The sequence below is a fragment of the Salvelinus fontinalis genome, chromosome 4, assembly GCF_029448725.1.
Source record: "Salvelinus fontinalis isolate EN_2023a chromosome 4, ASM2944872v1, whole genome shotgun sequence".
Taxonomy (NCBI): domain Eukaryota; kingdom Metazoa; phylum Chordata; class Actinopteri; order Salmoniformes; family Salmonidae; genus Salvelinus; species Salvelinus fontinalis.
Window position 1 is genome coordinate 8295352 of NC_074668.1, and position 18636 is coordinate 8313987.

The 18636-nt window shown below is 48.8% G+C and overlaps 1 protein-coding gene across 3 annotated transcripts in view; it reads left to right on the top strand.

The window, feature by feature from the left end:
* The window catches only part of LOC129853035 (STAM-binding protein-like A), a 31661-nt gene that overhangs the window by 10357 nt on the left and 2668 nt on the right, over positions 1 to 18636 (top strand). For 2 of the 3 annotated variants that reach the window (XM_055918678.1, XM_055918679.1), the window contains exons 4-10: positions 1720 to 1815; positions 3031 to 3164; positions 3866 to 4104; positions 7000 to 7133; positions 10254 to 10391; positions 12972 to 13084; positions 15700 to 15799. In XM_055918678.1, the coding sequence (XP_055774653.1) occupies positions 1720 to 1815; positions 3031 to 3164; positions 3866 to 4104; positions 7000 to 7133; positions 10254 to 10391; positions 12972 to 13084; positions 15700 to 15799 (954 nt within the window). Of the gene's footprint in view, positions 1 to 1719; positions 1816 to 3030; positions 3165 to 3865; positions 4105 to 6999; positions 7134 to 10253; positions 10392 to 12971; positions 13085 to 15369; positions 15679 to 15699; positions 15800 to 18636 lie in introns of those variants that run through there. The other variant, XM_055918680.1, reaches the window with a different exon arrangement.

Genomic DNA, 18636 nt, shown 5'->3' on the forward strand with positions numbered 1-18636 from the left:
GGAGGACCAGGGTTGGGCTGTCAGGGGTACTGGAGGACCAGGGTTGGGCTGTCAGGGGTACTGGAGGACCAGGGTTGGGCTGTCAGGGGTACTGGAGGACCAGGGTTGGGCTGTCAGGGGTACTGGAGGACCAGGGTTGGGCTGTCAGGGGTACTGGAGGACCAGGGTTGGGCTGTCAGGGGTACTGGAGGACCAGGGTTGGGCTGTCAGGGGTACTGGAGGACCAGGGTTGGGCTGTCAGGGGTACTGGAGGACCAGGGTTGGGCTGTCAGGGGTACTGGAGGACCAGGGTTGGGCTGTCAGGGGTACTGGAGGACCAGGGTTGGGCTGTCAGGGGTACTGGAGGACCAGGGTTGGGCTGTCAGGGGTACTGGAGGACCAGGGTTGGGCTGTTGGGGGGGGGGGTACTGGAGGACCAGGGTTGGGCTGTCAGGGGTACTGGAGGACCAGGGTTGGGCTGTCAGGGGTACTGGAGGACCAGGGTTGGGCTGTCAGGGGTACTGGAGGACCAGGGTTGGGCTGTCAGGGGTACTGGAGGACCAGGGTTGGGCTGTCAGGGGTACCGGAGGACCAGGGTTGGGCTGTCAGGGGTACCGGAGGACCAGGGTTGGGCTGTCAGGGGTACTGGAGGACCAGGGTTGGGCTGTTGGGGGGTACTGGAGGACCAGGGTTGGGCTATCAGGGGTACTGGAGGACCAGGGTTGGGCTGTTGGGGGGGGGGGGGGTACTGGAGGACCAGGGTTGGGCTGTCAGGGGTACCGGAGGACCAGGGTTGGGCTGTCAGGGGTACTGGAGGACCAGGGTTGGGCTGTCAGGGGTACTGGAGGACCAGGGTTGGGCTGTCAGGGGTACCGGAGGACCAGGGTTGGGCTGTCAGGGGTACTGGAGGACCAGGGTTGGGCTGTCAGGGGTACTGGAGGACCAGGGTTGGGCTGTTGGGGGGTACTGGAGGACCAGGGTTGGGCTATCAGGGGTACTGGAGGACCAGGGTTGGGCTGTCAGGGGTACTGGAGGACCAGGGTTGGGCTGTCAGGGGTACTGGAGGACCAGGGTTGGGCTGTCAGGGGTACCGGAGGACCAGGGTTGGGCTGTCAGGGGTACCGGAGGACCAGGGTTGGGCTGTCAGGGGTACTGGAGGACCAGGGTTGGGCTGTTGGGGGGTACTGGAGGACCAGGGTTGGGCTGTCAGGGGTACTGGAGGACCAGGGTTGGGCTGTCAGGGGTACTGGAGGACCAGGGTTGGGCTGTTGGGGGGTACTGGAGGACCAGGGTTGGGCTGTCAGGGGTACCGGAGGACCAGGGTTGGGCTGTCAGGGGTACTGGAGGACCAGGGTTGGGGGGTACTGGAGGACCAGGGTTGGGCTGTCAGGGGTACTGGAGGACCAGGGTTGGGCTGTCAGGGGTACTGGAGGACCAGGGTTGGGCTGTCAGGGGTACCGGAGGACCAGGGTTGGGCTGTCAGGGGTACTGGAGGACCAGGGTTGGGCTGTCAGGGGTACTGGAGGACCAGGGTTGGGCTGTCAGGGGTACTGGAGGACCAGGGTTGGGCTGTCAGGGGTACTGGAGGACCAGGGTTGGGCTGTTGGGGGGGGGGGGGGGTACCGGAGGACCAGGGTTGGGCTGTCAGGGGTACTGGAGGACCAGGGTTGGGCTGTCGGGGGTACCGGAGGACCTCTGTGGTTCTCTTGTGATGTGACATGCTGTCATCTGTCCCAACAGAGACTGAAGGAGGTGGCCTTCCCTCAAGCAGAGGTGCTGAAGAAGGCTCTTCTCAAGTTATATGAGCAGGAGCATGCACAGTATCTCCTCAAGAAGGTAACAAGGCTTCTGCCCACCTCTGTAGACCTTCCTGCCCATCTCTGTAGACCTTCCTGCCCTCCTCCTCTGTAGACCTTCCTGCCCTCCTCCTCTGTAGACCTTCCTGCCCTCCTCCTCTGTAGACCTTCCTGCCCATCTCTGTAGACCTTCCTGCCCTCCTCCTCTGTAGACCTTCCTGCCCTCCTCCTCTGTAGACCTTCCTGCCCTCCTCCTCTGTAGACCTTCCTGCCCTCCTCCTCTGTAGACCTTCCTGCCCTCCTCCTCTGTAGACCTTCCTGCCCTCCTCCTCTGTAGACCTTCCTGCCCTCCTCCTCTGTAGACCTTCCTGCCCACCTCTGTAGACCTTCCTGCCCTCCTCTGTAGACCTTCCTGCCCACCTCTGTAGACCTTCCTGCCCTCCTCTGTAGACCTTCCTGCCCACCTCTGTAGACCTTCCTGCCCTCCTCTGTAGACCTTCCTGCCCACCTCTGTAGACCTTCCTGCCCTCCTCCTCTGTAGACCTTCCTGCCCTCCTCCTCTGTAGACCTTCCTGCCCTCCTCCTCTGTAGACCTTCCTGCCCACCTCTGTAGACCTTCCTGCCCACCTCTGTAGACCTTCCTGCCCACCTCTGTAGACCTTCCTGCCCATTCTCCAACTTTATACCCCCAGTAGAGCCCTCTGCCCACCGGATTTGGTTGATTTTCTAATGCGTTTGTGTGTCACTACTGTGTGTGTGTCACTACTGTGTGTGTGTCACTACTGTGTGTGTGTCACTACTGTGTGTGTGTCACTACTGTGTGTGTGTCACTACGGTGTGTGTGTCACTACTGTGTGTGTGTCACTACGGTGTGTGTGTCACTACGGTGTGTGTGTCACTACGGTGTGTGTGTGTGTGTCACTACGGTGTGTGTGTGTGTGTCACTACGGTGTGTGTGTGTGTGTCACTACGGTGTGTGTGTGTGTCACTACGGTGTGTGTGTGTGTCACTACGGTGTGTGTGTGTGTCACTACGGTGTGTGTGTGTGTCACTACGGTGTGTGTGTGTGTCACTACGGTGTGTGTGTGTGTCACTACGGTGTGTGTGTGTGTCACTACGGTGTGTGTGTGTGTCACTACGGTGTGTGTGTGTGTCACTACGGTGTGTGTGTGTGTCACTACGGTGTGTGTGTGTGTCACTACGGTGTGTGTGTGTGTCACTACGGTGTGTGTGTGTGTCACTACGGTGTGTGTAGAAAGCGGAGGAGGCGACCTTGGCGCAGCAACAGTCGAAGCAGCAGGCGCTAGAAGCAGAGCGGGAACGCGTGGTGGAACTGCAGCGGCGCCAACGGGAACAAGAGCAGTTCAGCGCCTTCGAGGAGATGATCAGGTCTGAGAGGAACGTCACTGCCGACACAAACTTCATCTGAATTTAATCGCTGCCGACACAAACTTCATCTGAATTTAATCACTGCCGACACAAACTTCATCTGAATTTAATCGCTGCCGACACAAACTTCATCTGAAGTTAATCGGTTTTTCATTTGCATTTTAAGAAATGTAATTTTGAATTTAATATGTTTGTAATTTGAACTCAATGAGTGAATCATTGAGTTCATACATTTAACTTGTCGGCTATGTCATGATTTGAAACTGGATTAAATGAATATTGCATCATTTCCCCCAGTTCAGTCAAAAATGTGATTTCCCTGTTTTCTATATACTTCCACACTCTGATGTTGGAATAGTACTGTGAAAATGATGATAATGCCCTTTTAGTGTCAGAGCTGTTTGAAAAGGTCACCGGAAACTTCCGCCTGTTTTGGTGGGGTGGAGTTTTGGCGTGGTGACATCATCAGTTTTACCTCCCAACTCACCAACAGCCGTAGCAAAAGTCTGGCTTGAGAAATTACTCTTTGCTAAGTAGCTATTTTCGTTTATAGTTTTTATTTGGTCAAAAATCCCATTGAGGTACATTAACTATTACCCAGAAATTATTTGATATTAAGATCAAAATGGCTGCGTTGGACATTTTTTTAAAATATTTTTAAATATTGATCAATATTGCCACTAATGTGACTCCGTGATCAGACGGCAGGAGCTGGAGAAGGAGAGACAGCGTATCCTTCAGGAGTTCCATGCTCCTGGGACCCCTCCCCCCGATGCACCCCTCCTCCCGGGGATCCAGGGCCCCCCTCCGCCCCTGGCCGTGTCCCCCACCCCCCCTCAGAGCCCGGGGGACAGCGCCAGCCGGGTCAGGCCGCCTGGCGGCAGCACCGGGCCCGCGGCGCTCCCCACCTTCGACCGGACGCTCAAACCTATGAGCGCTAGTGAGTAAAAACACACTGAGTGGACAAAACATTAGGAACACCTGCTTTTTCCATGACATAGACTGACCAGGTGAATCCAGGTATAAAGCTATAATCCCTTACTGATGTCACTTGTTAAATCCACTTCAATCAGTGTAGATGGAGAGGAGACGGGTTAAAGAATGGATTTTTAAGCCTTGAGACAATTGAGACATGGATTGTGTATGTGTGCCATTCAGAGGGTGAACGGACACGACAGAATATTTAAATGCCTTTGAACGGGGTGTGGTAGTAGGTGCCAGGCACACCGGTTTGAGTGTGTTAAGAACTGCAAAGCTGCTGGGGTTTTCACTCTCAACAGTTTCCTGTGTGTATCAAGAATGGTCCACCACCCAAAGGACATCAAGCCAACTTGATACAACTGTGGGAAGCATTGGAGTCAACCTGGGCCAGCGTCCCTGTGGAACGCTTTAGAGACCTTGTAGAGTCCATGCCCCGACGAATTGAGGCTGTTCTGAGGACCAATAGGGGGGTGCAACTCAATACTAGGAAGATGTTCCTGATGTTTTGTACACTCTGTGTTCATGGAACCATTCAAAGGCTAATCAACTTCTACTTTTCTCTGGATGTTTAATCTGGCTCTACAACATAGAATAGAAGGGATGTTTAATCTGGCTCTACAACATAGAAGGGCTGTTTAATCTGGCTCTACAATATAGAATAGAAGGGCTGTTTAATCTGGCTCTACAATATAGAATAGAAGGGCTGTTTAATCTGGCTCTACAATATAGAATAGAAGGGCTGTTTAATCTGGCTCTACAACGTAGAATAGAAGGGCTGTTTAATCTGGCTCTACAATATAGAATAGAAGGGCTGTTTAATCTGGCTCTACAATATAGAATAGAAGGGCTGTTTAATCTGGCTCTACAATATAGAATAGAAGGGCTGTTTAATCTGGCTCTACAATATAGAAGGGCTGTTTAATCTGGCTCTACAATATAGAAGGGCTGTTTAATCTGGCTCTACAATATAGAATAGAAGGGCTGTTTAATCTGGCTCTACAATATAGAAGGGCTGTTTAATCTGGCTCTACAATATAGAATAGAAGGGCTGTTTAATCTGGCTCTACAATATAGAATAGAAGGGCTGTTTAATCTGGCTCTACAACATAGAATAGAAGGGCTGTTTAATCTGGCTCTACAATATAGAATAGAAGGGCTGTTTAATCTGGCTCTACAATATAGAATAGAAGGGCTGTTTAATCTGGCTCTACAATATAGAAGGGCTGTTTAATCTGGCTCTACAACATAGAATAGAAGGGCTGTTTAATCTGGCTCTACAATATAGAATAGAAGGGCTGTTTAATCTGGCTCTACAATATAGAAGGGCTGTTTAATCTGGCTCTACAATATAGAATAGAAGGGCTGTTTAATCTGGCTCTACAATATAGAATAGAAGGGCTGTTTAATCTGGCTCTACAACATAGAATAGAAGGGCTGTTTAATCTGGCTCTACAATATAGAATAGAAGGGCTGTTTAATCTGGCTCTACAATATAGAATAGAAGGGCTGTTTAATCTGGCTCTACAATATAGAAGGGCTGTTTAATCTGGCTCTACAACATAGAATAGAAGGGCTGTTTAATCTGGCTCTACAATATAGAATAGAAGGGCTGTTTAATCTGGCTCTACAATATAGAAGGGCTGTTTAATCTGGCTCTACAATATAGAATAGAAGGGCTGTTTAATCTGGCTCTACAATATAGAATAGAAGGGCTGTTTAATCTGGCTCTACAATATAGAAGGGCTGTTTAATCTGGCTCTACAATATAGAAGGGCTGTTTAATCTGGCTCTACAATATAGAATAGAAGGGCTGTTTAATCTGGCTCTACAATATAGAAGGGCTGTTTAATCTGGCTCTACAATATAGAATAGAAGGGCTGTTTAATCTGGCTCTACAATATAGAATAGAAGGGCTGTTTAATCTGGCTCTACAACATAGAATAGAAGGGCTGTTTAATCTGGCTCTACAATATAGAATAGAAGGGCTGTTTAATCTGGCTCTACAATATAGAATAGAAGGGCTGTTTAATCTGGCTCTACAATATAGAAGGGCTGTTTAATCTGGCTCTACAACATAGAATAGAAGGGCTGTTTAATCTGGCTCTACAATATAGAATAGAAGGGCTGTTTAATCTGGCTCTACAATATAGAAGGGCTGTTTAATCTGGCTCTACAATATAGAATAGAAGGGCTGTTTAATCTGGCTCTACAATATAGAATAGAAGGGCTGTTTAATCTGGCTCTACAACATAGAATAGAAGGGCTGTTTAATCTGGCTCTACAATATAGAATAGAAGGGCTGTTTAATCTGGCTCTACAATATAGAATAGAAGGGCTGTTTAATCTGGCTCTACAATATAGAAGGGCTGTTTAATCTGGCTCTACAACATAGAATAGAAGGGCTGTTTAATCTGGCTCTACAATATAGAATAGAAGGGCTGTTTAATCTGGCTCTACAATATAGAAGGGCTGTTTAATCTGGCTCTACAGCATAGAATAGAAGGGCTGTTTAATCTGGCTCTACAATATAGACATTTACATTTAAGTCATTTAGCAGACGCTCTTATCCAGAGCGAATTACAAATTGGAAAGTTCATACATATTCATCCTGGTCCCCCCGTGGGAATTGAACCCTGGTCCCCCCGTGGGAATTGAACCCACAACCCTGGCGTTGCAAGCGCCATGCTCTACCAACTGAGCCACACGGGACCACATAGAATAGAAGGGATGAAATACAACACAATATTCCCATTTCAATGACAGAGGATAACACATGAATTAAACCAGTTATTTCTGAGAGTGTTGTTGAAAACGTGATGGTTCCTGATGGGGGTATTGTTCCTCCTCTGCCCAGACACTATGGATGGCATGGTGGATGGGATCCGTCAGCTGGCAGTGCCCTCAGAGCTCTGCAGCAGCTTCCTCAGACTGGCTGAGTCCAACACCAGCCGAGCTGTGGAGACCTGTGGCATCCTCTGTGGGAAACTGGTAAGACCGAACTTGTATACAGCAACGGCTGTACTAAAATCATAGTTATTCTACAGCAAAACGTATTGATGTGGGTACGTGTAGGGCTGTTACGGTGACTGTATTACGGGGCTGTTACGGTGACCGTATTACGGGGCTGTTACGGTGACCGTATTACGGGGCTGTTGCGGTGACCGTATTACGGGGCTGTTGCGGTGACCGTATTACGGGGCTGTTGCGGTGACTGTATTACGGGGCTGTTGCGGTGACCGTATTACGAGGCTGTTACGGTGACCGTATTACGGGGCTGTTGCGGTGACCGTATTACGGGGCTGTTGCGGTGACCGTATTACGGGGCTGTTGCGGTGACCGTATTACGGGGCTGTTGCGGTGGCTGTATTACGGGGCTGTTACGGTGACCGTATTACGGGGCTGTTACGGTGACCGTATTACGGGGCTGTTACGGTGACTGTATTACGGGGCTGTTACGGTGACTGTATTACGGGGCTGTTGCGGTGACCGTATTACGGGGCTGTTGCGGTGACCGTATTACGGGGCTGTTGCGGTGACCGTATTACGGGGCTGTTGCGGTGACCGTATTACGGGGCTGTTACGGCGACCGTATTACGGGGCTGTTGCGGTGACCGTATTACGGGGCTGTTGCGGTGACCGTATTACGGGGCTGTTGCGGTGGCCGTATTACGGGGCTGTTACGGTGACGGATTACGAGGCTGTTACGGTGACTGTATTACGGGGCTGTTACGGTGACCGTATTACGGGGCTGTTACGGTGACCGTATTACGAGGCTGTTGCGGTGACCGTATTACGAGGCTGTTGCGGTGACGGATTACGAGGCTGTTACGGTGACTGTATTACGGGGCTGTTGCGGTGACCGTATTACGGGGCTGTTACGGTGACTGTATTACGGGGCTGTTGCGGTGGCCGTATTACGGGGCTGTTGCGGTGACCGTATTACGGGGCTGTTGCGGTGACCGTATTACGGGGCTGTTGCGGTGACCGTATTACGGGGCTGTTGCGGTGGCCGTATTACGGGGCTGTTACGGTGACTGTATTACGGGGCTGTTGCGGTGACCGTATTACGGGGCTGTTGCGGTGACCGTATTACGGGGCTGTTGCGGTGACCGTATTACGGGGCTGTTGCGGTGGCCGTATTACGGGGCTGTTGCGGTGACCGTATTACGGGGCTGTTACGGTGACTGTATTACGGGGCTGTTACGGTGACTGTATTACGGGGCTGTTACGGTGACTGTATTACGGGGCTGTTACGGTGACTGTATTACGGGGCTGTTACGGTGACCGTATTACGGGGCTGTTACGGTGACCGTATTACGGGGCTGTTACGGTGACTGTATTACGGGGCTGTTACGGTGACTGTATTACGGGGCTGTTACGGTGACCGTATTACGGGGCTGTTGCGGTGACCGTATTACGGGGCTGTTGCGGTGACCGTACTACGGGGCTGTTACGGTGACCGTATTACGGGGCTGTTACGGTGACCGTATTACGGGGCTGTTGCGGTGACCGTATTACGGGGCTGTTGCGGTGACCGTATTACGGGGCTGTTGCGGTGACCGTATTACGGGGCTGTTGCGGTGACCGTATTACGGGGCTGTTGCGGTGACCGTATTACGAGGCTGTTACGGTGACCGTATTACGGGGCTGTTGCGGTGACCGTATTACGGGGCTGTTGCGGTGGCCGTATTACGGGGCTGTTGCGGTGACCGTATTACGGGGCTGTTGCGGTGACCGTATTACGGGGCTGTTGCGGTGACCGTATTACGGGGCTGTTGCGGTGACCGTATTACGGGGCTGTTGCGGTGGCCGTATTACGGGGCTGTTGCGGTGACCGTATTACGGGGCTGTTACGGTGACCGTATTACGGGGCTGTTGCGGTGACCGTATTACGGGGCTGTTACGGTGACCGTATTACGGGGCTGTTACGGTGACCGTATTACGGGGCTGTTGCGGTGACCGTATTACGGGGCTGTTACGGTGACTGTATTACGAGGCTGTTACGGTGACCGTATTACGGGGCTGTTACGGTGACCGTATTATGAATCATGATGGCAGTCAAATTCCATGTCTGATTCTGTCTCTGACTCTCTCTGTGTCTATGTGACTGACTCTCTCTGTGTCTCTGACTCTGTCTGGGTCTCTGACTCTCTCTGGGTCTCTGACTCTCTCTGGGTCTCTGACTCTCTCTGGGTCTCTGACTCTCTCTGGGTCTCTGACTCTCTCTGGGTCTCTGACTCTCTCTGGGTCTCTGACTCTCTATGTGTCTCTGACTCTCTATGTGTCTCTGACTCTCTCTGGGTCTTTGACTCTCTATGTGTCTCTGACTCTCTCTGGGTCTCTGACTCTCTCTGGGTCTCTGACTCTCTCTGTGTCTCTGACTCTCTTTGTGTCTATGTGACTGACTCTCTTTGTGTCTCTGACTCTCTCTTTGTGTCTCTGACTCTCTCTTTGTGTCTCTGACTCTCTCTTTGTGTCTCTGACTCTCTCTTTGTGTCTCTGACTCTCTCTTTGTGTCTCTGACTCTCTCTTTGTGTCTCTGACTCTCTCTTTGGGTCTCTGACTCTCTCTGGGTCTCTGACTCTCTCTGGGTCTCTGACTCTCTCTGGGTCTCTGACTCTCTCTGGGTCTCTGACTCTCTCTGGGTCTCTGACTCTCTATGGGTCTCTGACTCTCTTTGTGTCTCTGACTCTCTCTTTGTGTCTCTGACTCTCTCTTTGTGTCTCTGACTCTCTCTTTGTGTCTCTGACTCTCTCTTTGTGTCTCTGACTCTCTCTTTGTGTCTCTGACTCTCTCTTTGTGTCTCTGACTCTCTCTTTGTGTCTCTGACTCTCTCTTTGTGTCTCTGACTCTCTCTTTGTGTCTCTGACTCTCTCTTTGTGTCTCTGACTCTCTCTGGGTCTCTGACTCTCTCTGTCTCTCTGACTATCTCTTTCTCTGTCTCTCTCTCTCTGTGTCTCTGACTCTCTCTCTGTGTGTCTGACTCTCTCTCTGTGTCTCTGACTCTCTCTCTGTGTCTCTGACTCTCTCTCTGTGTCTCTGACTCTCTCTGGGTCTCTGACTCTCTCTGTGTCTCTGACTCTGTGTCTCTGATTCTGTGTTTTCCAGCTGAGGAATGCGTTCACAGTGACCCATGTGATCGTGCCGAAGCAGAACGGAGGGCCAGACTACTGCGACACGGAGAACGAAGAGGAGCTGTTCCTGATCCAGGACCAGTTTGACCTCATCACCCTGGGCTGGATACATGTGAGTTACACCAGAGCCCATATTCATATAACTTCTAGGAGAGCAGATCTAGGACCAGTTTGACCTCATCACTCTGGGCTGGATACATGTGAGTTACACCAGAGCCCATATTCATACAATTTCTAGGAGAGCAGATCTAGGACCAGTTTGACCTCATCACTCTGGGCTGGATACATGTGAGTTACACCAGAGCCCATATTCATATAACTTCTAGGAGAGCAGATCTAGGACCAGTTTGACCTCATCACTCTGGGCTGGATACATGTGAGTTACACCAGAGCCCATATTCATACAACTTCTAGGAGAGCAGATCTAGGACCAGTTTGACCTCATCACTCTGGGCTGGATACATGTGAGTTACACCAGAGCCCATATTCATACAATTTCTAGGAGAGCAGATCTAGGACCAGTTTGTAACATTTTCCTCAACAATTTAAGCATGTTTTATTTTTTTGTTTTTGTTTTTCATGATACTTTTTGTGCAAAAGTATGTGGACACCCCTTCAAATGAGTGGATTCGGCTAATTCAGCTACACCCGTTGCTGACAGGTGTATAAAATAGAGCACACAGCCATGCAATCTCCATAGACAAACGTTGGCAGTAGAATGGCCTGTACTAAAGAGCTCAATGACTTTCAACGTGGCTCTGTCAAAGGATGCCACCTTTCCAACAATTCAGTTGGTTAAATTTCTGCCCTGCTGGAGACGCCCCCTGTCAAGTGTATGTGCTGTTTTTCTGAAGTGGTTGTCTGTCCTCGGGTTGCAACGCTCACTACCGAGTTCCAAACTGTTCTTCGGGAGCTTCATGAAATGGGTTTCCACGGCCGAGCAGCCGCACACAAGACTAAGATCACCATGCACAATGCCAAGCGTTGGCTGGAATGGTGTAAAGCTCGCCGCCATTGGACTCTGGAGCAGTGGAAACGCATTCTCTGGAGTGATGAATCACGCTTTACCATCTGGCAGTCTGACGGACGAATCTGGGTTTGGCAGATGCCAGGAAAACACTACCAGCCCGAAACCATAGTGCCAACTGTAAAGTTTGGGGGAGGAGGAATAATGGTTTGGGGCTGTTTTTCATGGTTCAGGCCCCTTAGTTCCAGTGAAGGGAAATCTTAATGCTACAGAATACAATGACAACAGTTTGGGGAAGGCCCTTTCCTGTTTTAGCATGACAATGTCCTCGTGCACAAAGCGAGGTCCATACAGAAATGGTTTGTTGAGTTTGGTGTGGAAGAACATGACTGGCCTGCAAGTAGCCCTGACCTCAACCCCATCGAACCCCTTTGGGATGAATTGGAACGCCGACTGCGAGCCAGGACAAATCGTCCGACCTCACTAATGCTCTTGTGGCTGAATGGAAGCAAGTCCCCGCAGCAATGTTCCAACATCTAGTGGAAAGCCTTCCCAGAAGAGTGGAGGCTGTTATAGCAGCAATGTTCCAACATCTAGTGGAAAGTCTTCCCAGAAGAATGGAGGCTGTTATAGCAGCAAAGGGGAGGGACCAACTCCATATTAATGACTTCCCAGAAGAGTGGAGGCTGTTATAGCAGCAATGTTCCAACATCTAGTGGAAAGCCTTCCCAGAAGAGTGGAGGCTTTTATAGCAGCAATGTTCCAACATCTAGTGGAAAGCCTTCCCAGAAGAGTGGAGGCTGTTATAGCAGCAATGTTCCAACATCTAGTGGAAAGCCTTCCCAGAAGAGTGGAGGCTGTTATAGCAGCAATGTTCCAACATCTAGTGGAAAGTCTTCCCAGAAGAATGGAGGCTGTTATAGCAGCAAAGGGGAGGGACCAACTCCATATTAATGACTTCCCAGAAGAGTGGAGGCTGTTATAGCAGCAATGTTCCAACATCTAGTGGAAAGCCTTCCCAGAAGAGTGGAGGCTTTTATAGCAGCAATGTTCCAACATCTAGTGGAAAGCCTTCCCAGAAGAGTGGAGGCTGTTATAGCAGCAATGTTCCAACATCTAGTGGAAAGCCTTCCCAGAAGAGTGGAGGCTGTTATAGCAGCAATGTTCCAACATCTAGTGGAAAGCCTTCCCAGAAGAGTGGAGGCTGTTATAGCAGCAATGTTCCAACATCTAGTGGACAGCCTTCCCAGAAGAGTGGAGGCTTTTATAGCAGCAATGTTCCAACATCTAGTGGAAATTCTTTAAAATGTTGGAGTCGGCTTATGGTAGAGAAATGAATGTTCAATTCTCTGGCAACAGTCAGAGGACATTCCTGCAGTCAGCATGCCAATTGCACACTCCCTCAGTACTTGAGACATCTGTGGCATTGTGTTGTGACAAAACTGCACATTTTAGTGGCCTTTTATTGTCCCAAGCACAAGGTGCACCTGTGTAATGATCATGCTGTTTAATCAGCTTCTTGATATGCCACACCTGTCAGGTGGATGGATTATCTTGGCAAAGGAGAAATGCTCACTAACAGGGATGTCAACACACATTTGGGAGAAAAGCTTTTTGTTCGATTGGACCATTTTCTGGGATCTTTTATTTCAGTTCATGGGACCAACACTTTTTATGTTGTGTTTTATATTTTTGTTCAATATATATATGTTTGTATTGTTTCAGACCCACCCCACCCAGACAGCCTTCCTATCCAGTGTCGATCTCCACACACACTGTTCCTACCAGCTCATGATGCCGGAGGCTATCGCTATCGTCTGCTCACCCAAGTTCAACGAGTGAGTATAGACACACTGCCTTTATCATGTGTTATAACCTTTATCATGTGTTATAACCTTTATCATGTCACGTGTTATAACGAGTAAAGACACACTGCTTTATCATGTGTTATAACCTTTATCATGTCATGTGTTATAACGAGCGAGTATAGACACTGCCTTTAGCATGTGTTATAACCTTTATCATGTCATGTGTTATAACGAGCGAGTATAGACACTGCCTTTAGCATGTGTTATAACCTTTATCATGTCATGTGTTATAACGAGCGAGTATAGACACACTGCCTTTATCATGTCACGTGTTATAACGAGCGAGTATAGACACTGCCTTTATCATGTGTTATAACCTTTATCATGTCACGTGTTATAACGAGCGAGTATAGACACTGCCTTTATCATGTGTTATAACCTTTATCATGTCATGTGTCATAACGAGCGAGTATAGACACACTGCCTTTATCATGTGTTATAACCTTTATCATGTCATGTGTTATAACGTGCGAGTATAGACACACTGCCTTTATCCTGTGTTATAGCCTTTATCATGTGTTATAACCTTTATCATGTGACGTGTTATAACGAGCGAGTATAGACACACTGCCTTTATCATGTGTTATAACCTTTATCATGTGTTATAACCTTTATCATGTCATGTGTTATAACCTTTATCATGTCATGTGTCATAACGAGTGAGTATAGACACACTACCTTTATCATGTGTTATAACCTTTATCATGTCACGTGTTATAACGAGAGAGTATAGACACACTGCCTTTATCATGTGTTATAACCTTTATCATGTGTTATAACCTTTATCATGTCATGTGTTATAATGAGTGAGTAAAGACACACTGCCTTTATCATGTCATGTTTCATAACGAGTGAGTATAGACACTGCCTTTATCATGTGTTATAACCTTTATCATGTCATGTGTTATAACGATTGAGTGTAGACACACTGCCTTTATCATGTGTTATAACCTTTATCATGTCATGTGTTATAACGAGCGAGTATAGACACACTGCCTTTATCATGTCTTATAACCTTTATCATGTGTTATAACCTTTATCATGTCACGTGTTATAACGAGTGAGCATAGTCACACTGCTTTTATCATGTCATGTGTTATAACGAGTGAGTATAGACACACTTCCTTTATCATGTGTTATAACCTTTATCATGTCATGTGTTATAACCTTTATCATGTCATGTGTTATAACGAGTGAGTATAGACACACTTCCTTTATCATGTGTTATAACCTTTATCATGTGTTATAACCTTTATCATGTGTTATAACCTTTATCATGTCACGTGTTTTATGCTGTTTTAAAGCCACAGTCTGTAATTGACTGTTCAGCCCAATATTGTGTATGTTGTTATTATAGGACAGGCTACTACAGACTAACAGACTGTGTGTGTGTGTAGGACAGGCTACTACGGAATAACAGACTGTGTGTGTGTGTAGGACAGGCTACTACAGACTAACAGACTGTGTGTGTGTGTAGGACAGGCTACTACGGAATAACAGACTGTGTGTGTGTGTAGGACAGGCTACTACGGAATAACAGACTGTGTGTGTGTGTAGGACAGGCTACTACGGAATAACAGACTGTGTGTGTGTAGGACAGGCTACTACAGACTAACAGACTGTGTGTGTGTAGGACAGGCTACTACGGAATAACAGACTGTGTGTGTGTGTAGGACAGGCTACTACGGAATAACAGACTGTGTGTGTGTGTAGGACAGGCTACTACGGAATAACAGACTGTGTGTGTGTAGGACAGGCTACTACAGACTAACAGACTGTGTGTGTGTAGGACAGGCTACTACGGAATAACAGACTGTGTGTGTGTGTAGGACAGGCTACTACAGACTAACAGACTGTGTGTGTGAATAGGACGGGCTACTACAGACTAACAGACTGTGTGTGTGTAGGACAGGCTACTACAGACTAACAGACTGTGTGTGTGTAGGACAGGCTACTACAGACTAACAGACTGTGTGTGTGTAGGACAGGCTACTACGGAATAACAGACTGTGTGTGTGTGTAGGACAGGCTACTACAGACTAACAGACTGTGTGTGTGAATAGGACGGGCTACTACGGAATAACAGACTGTGTGTGTGTGTGTGTGTAGGACAGGCTACTACAGAATAACAGACTGTGTGTGTGTGTGTGTGTGTGTGTAGGACAGGCTACTACAGAATAACAGACTGTGTGTGTGTGTAGGACAGGCTACTACAGAATAACAGACTGTGTGTGTGTGTGTGTGTGTGTGTGTAGGACGGGCTACTTCAGGATAAACGACCGTGTGTGTGTGTGTGTGTGTGTAGGACGGGCTACTACAGAATAACAGACTGTGTGTGTGTGTGTGTGTGTGTGTGTGTAGGACGGGCTACTTCAGGATAAACGACCGTGTGTGTGTGTGTGTGTGTGTAGGACGGGCTACTACAGAATAACAGACTGTGTGTGTGTGTGTGTGTAGGATGGGCTACTACAGAATAACAGACTGTGTGTGTGTGTGTGTGTGTGTGTGTAGGATGGGCTACTACAGAATAACAGACTCTGTGTGTGTGTGTGTGTGTGTGTGTGTGTGTGTGTGTGTGTGTGTAGGACGGGCTACTTCAGGATAACAGACCGTGGGATGGAGGAGATCTCAACGTGTAAACAGAAAGGCTTCCACCCTCACAGCAAAGACCCTCCTCTCTTCACTGTGAGTACAGCTCTTTTCCCCATTCCCTTTTGTAGTGCACTACCTTTTCCCCATTCCCTTTGTAGTGCACTACCTTTTCCCCATTCCCTTTGTAGTGCACTACCTTTTCCCCCGTTCCCTTTGTAGTGCACTACCTTTTCCCCATACCCTTTGTAGGGCACTACCTTTTCCCCATACCCTTTGTAGTGCACTACCTTTTCCCCATACCCTTTGTGGTGCACTACCTTTTCCCCATTCCCTTTGTAGTGCACTACCTTTTCCCCATTCCCTTTGTGGTGCACTACCTTTTCCCCATTCCCTTTGTAGTGCACTACCTTTTCCCCATTCCCTTTGTAGTGCACTACCTTTTTCCCCATTCCCTTTGTAGTGCACTACCTTTTCCCCATTCCCTTTGTAGTGCACCACCTTTTCCCCATTCCCTTTGTAGTGCACTACCTTTTCCCCATTCCCTTTTGTAGTGCACTACCTTTTCCCCATTCCCTTTGTAGTGCACCACCTTTTCCCCATTACCTTTGTAGTGCACTACCTTTTCCCCATTCCCTTTGTAGTGCACCACCTTTTCCCCATTCCCTTTGTAGTGCACCACCTTTTCCCCATTCCCTTTGTAGTGCACCACCTTTTCCCCATTCCCTTTGTAGTGCACTACCTTTTCCCCCGTTCCCTTTTTGGTGCACTACCTTTTCCCCTGTTCCCTTTGTAGTGCACTACCTTTTCCCCATTCCCTTTGTAGTGCACTACCTTTTCCCCATTCCCTTTGTAGTGCACTACCTTTTCCCCATACCCTTTGTAGTGCACTACCTTTTCCCCATTCCCTTTGTAGTGCACTACCTTTTCCCCATTCCCTTTGTAGTGCACTACCTTTTCCCCGTTCCCTTTGTAGTGCACCACCTTTTCCCCATTCCCTTTGTAGTGCACCACCTTTTCCCCATTCCCTTTGTAGTGCACTAGCTTTTCCCCCATTCCCTTTGTAGTGCACTACCTTTTCCCCCATTCCCTTTGTGGTGCACTACCTTTTCCCCCATTCCCTTTGTAGTGCACTACCTTTTCCCCGTTCCCTTTGTAGTGCACCACCTTTTCCCCATTCCCTTTGTAGTGCACTACCTTTTCCCCGTTCCCTTTGTAGTGCACCACCTTTTCCCCGTTCCCTTTGTAGTGCACTACCTTTTCCCCCATTCCCTTTGTAGTGCACTACCTTTTCCCCGTTCCCTTTGTAGTGCACCACCTTTTCCCCCATTCCCTTTGTAGTGCACTACCTTTTCCCCGTTCCCTTTGTAGTGCACCACCTTTTCCCCGTTCCCTTTGTAGTGCACTACCTTTTCCCCGTTCCCTTTGTAGTGCACCACCTTTTCCCCGTTCCCTTTGTGGTGCACTACCTTTTCCCCGTTCCCTTTGTAGTGCACCACCTTTTCCCCATTCCCTTTGTAGTGCACTACCTTTTCCCCATTCCCTTTGTAGTGCACCACCTTTTCCCCGTTCCCTTTGTAGTGCACCACCTTTTCCCCATTCCCTTTGTAGTGCACTACCTTTTCCCCCGTTCCCTTTGTAGTACACTACCTTTTCCCCATACCCTTTGTAGTGCACTACCTTTTCCCCATTCCCTTTGTAGTGCAGTACCTTTTCCCCATACTCTTTGTAGGGCACTACCTTTTCCCCCGTTCCCTTTGTAGTGCACCACCTTTTCGCCATACCCTTTGTAGTGCACTACCTTTTCCCCATACCCTTTGTAGTGCACTACCTTTTCCCCATTCCCTTTGTAGTGCACCACCTTTTCCCCATTCCCTTTGTAGGGCTCTACCTTTTCCCCCGTTCCCTTTGTAGTGCACCACCTTTTCCCCATTCCCTTTGTAGTGCACCACCTTTTCCCCATTCCCTTTGTAGTGCACTAGCTTTTCCCCCATTCCCTTTGTAGTGCACTACCTTTTCCCCCATTCCCTTTGTGGTGCACTACCTTTTCCCCCATTCCCTTTGTAGTGCACTACCTTTTCCCCGTTCCCTTTGTAGTGCACCACCTTTTCCCCATTCCCTTTGTAGTGCACTACCTTTTCCCCGTTCCCTTTGTAGTGCACCACCTTTTCCCCGTTCCCTTTGTAGTGCACTACCTTTTCCCCCATTCCCTTTGTAGTGCACTACCTTTTCCCCGTTCCCTTTGTAGTGCACCACCTTTTCCCCGTTCCCTTTGTAGTGCACCACCTTTTCCCCATTCCCTTTGTAGTGCACTACCTTTTCCCCCGTTCCCTTTGTAGTGCACTACCTTTTCCCCATACCCTTTGTAGTGCACTACCTTTTCCCCATTCCCTTTGTAGTGCACTACCTTTTCCCCATACCCTTTGTAGGGCACTACCTTTTCCCCCGTTCCCTTTGTAGTGCACCACCTTTTCGCCATACCCTTTGTAGTGCACTACCTTTTCCCCATACCCTTTGTAGTGCACTACCTTTTCCCCATTCCCTTTGTAGTGCACCACCTTTTCCCCATTCCCTTTGTAGTGCACTACCTTTTCCCCATTCCCTTTGTAGTGCACTACCTTTTCCCCATTCCCTTTGTAGTGCACCACCTTTTCCCCATTCCCTTTGTAGTGCACCACCTTTTCCCCATACCCTTTGTAGTGCACTACCTTTTCCCCCGTTCCCTTTTTGGTGCACTACCTTTTCCCCTGTTCCCTTTGTAGTGCACTACCTTTTCCCCATTCCCTTTGTAGTGCACCACCTTTTCCCCATTCCCTTTGTAGTGCACTACCTTTTCCCCATTCCCTTTGTAGTGCACTACCTTTTCCCCATTCCCTTTGTAGTGCACCACCTTTTCCCCATTCCCTTTGTAGTGCACTACCCTTTTCCCCATT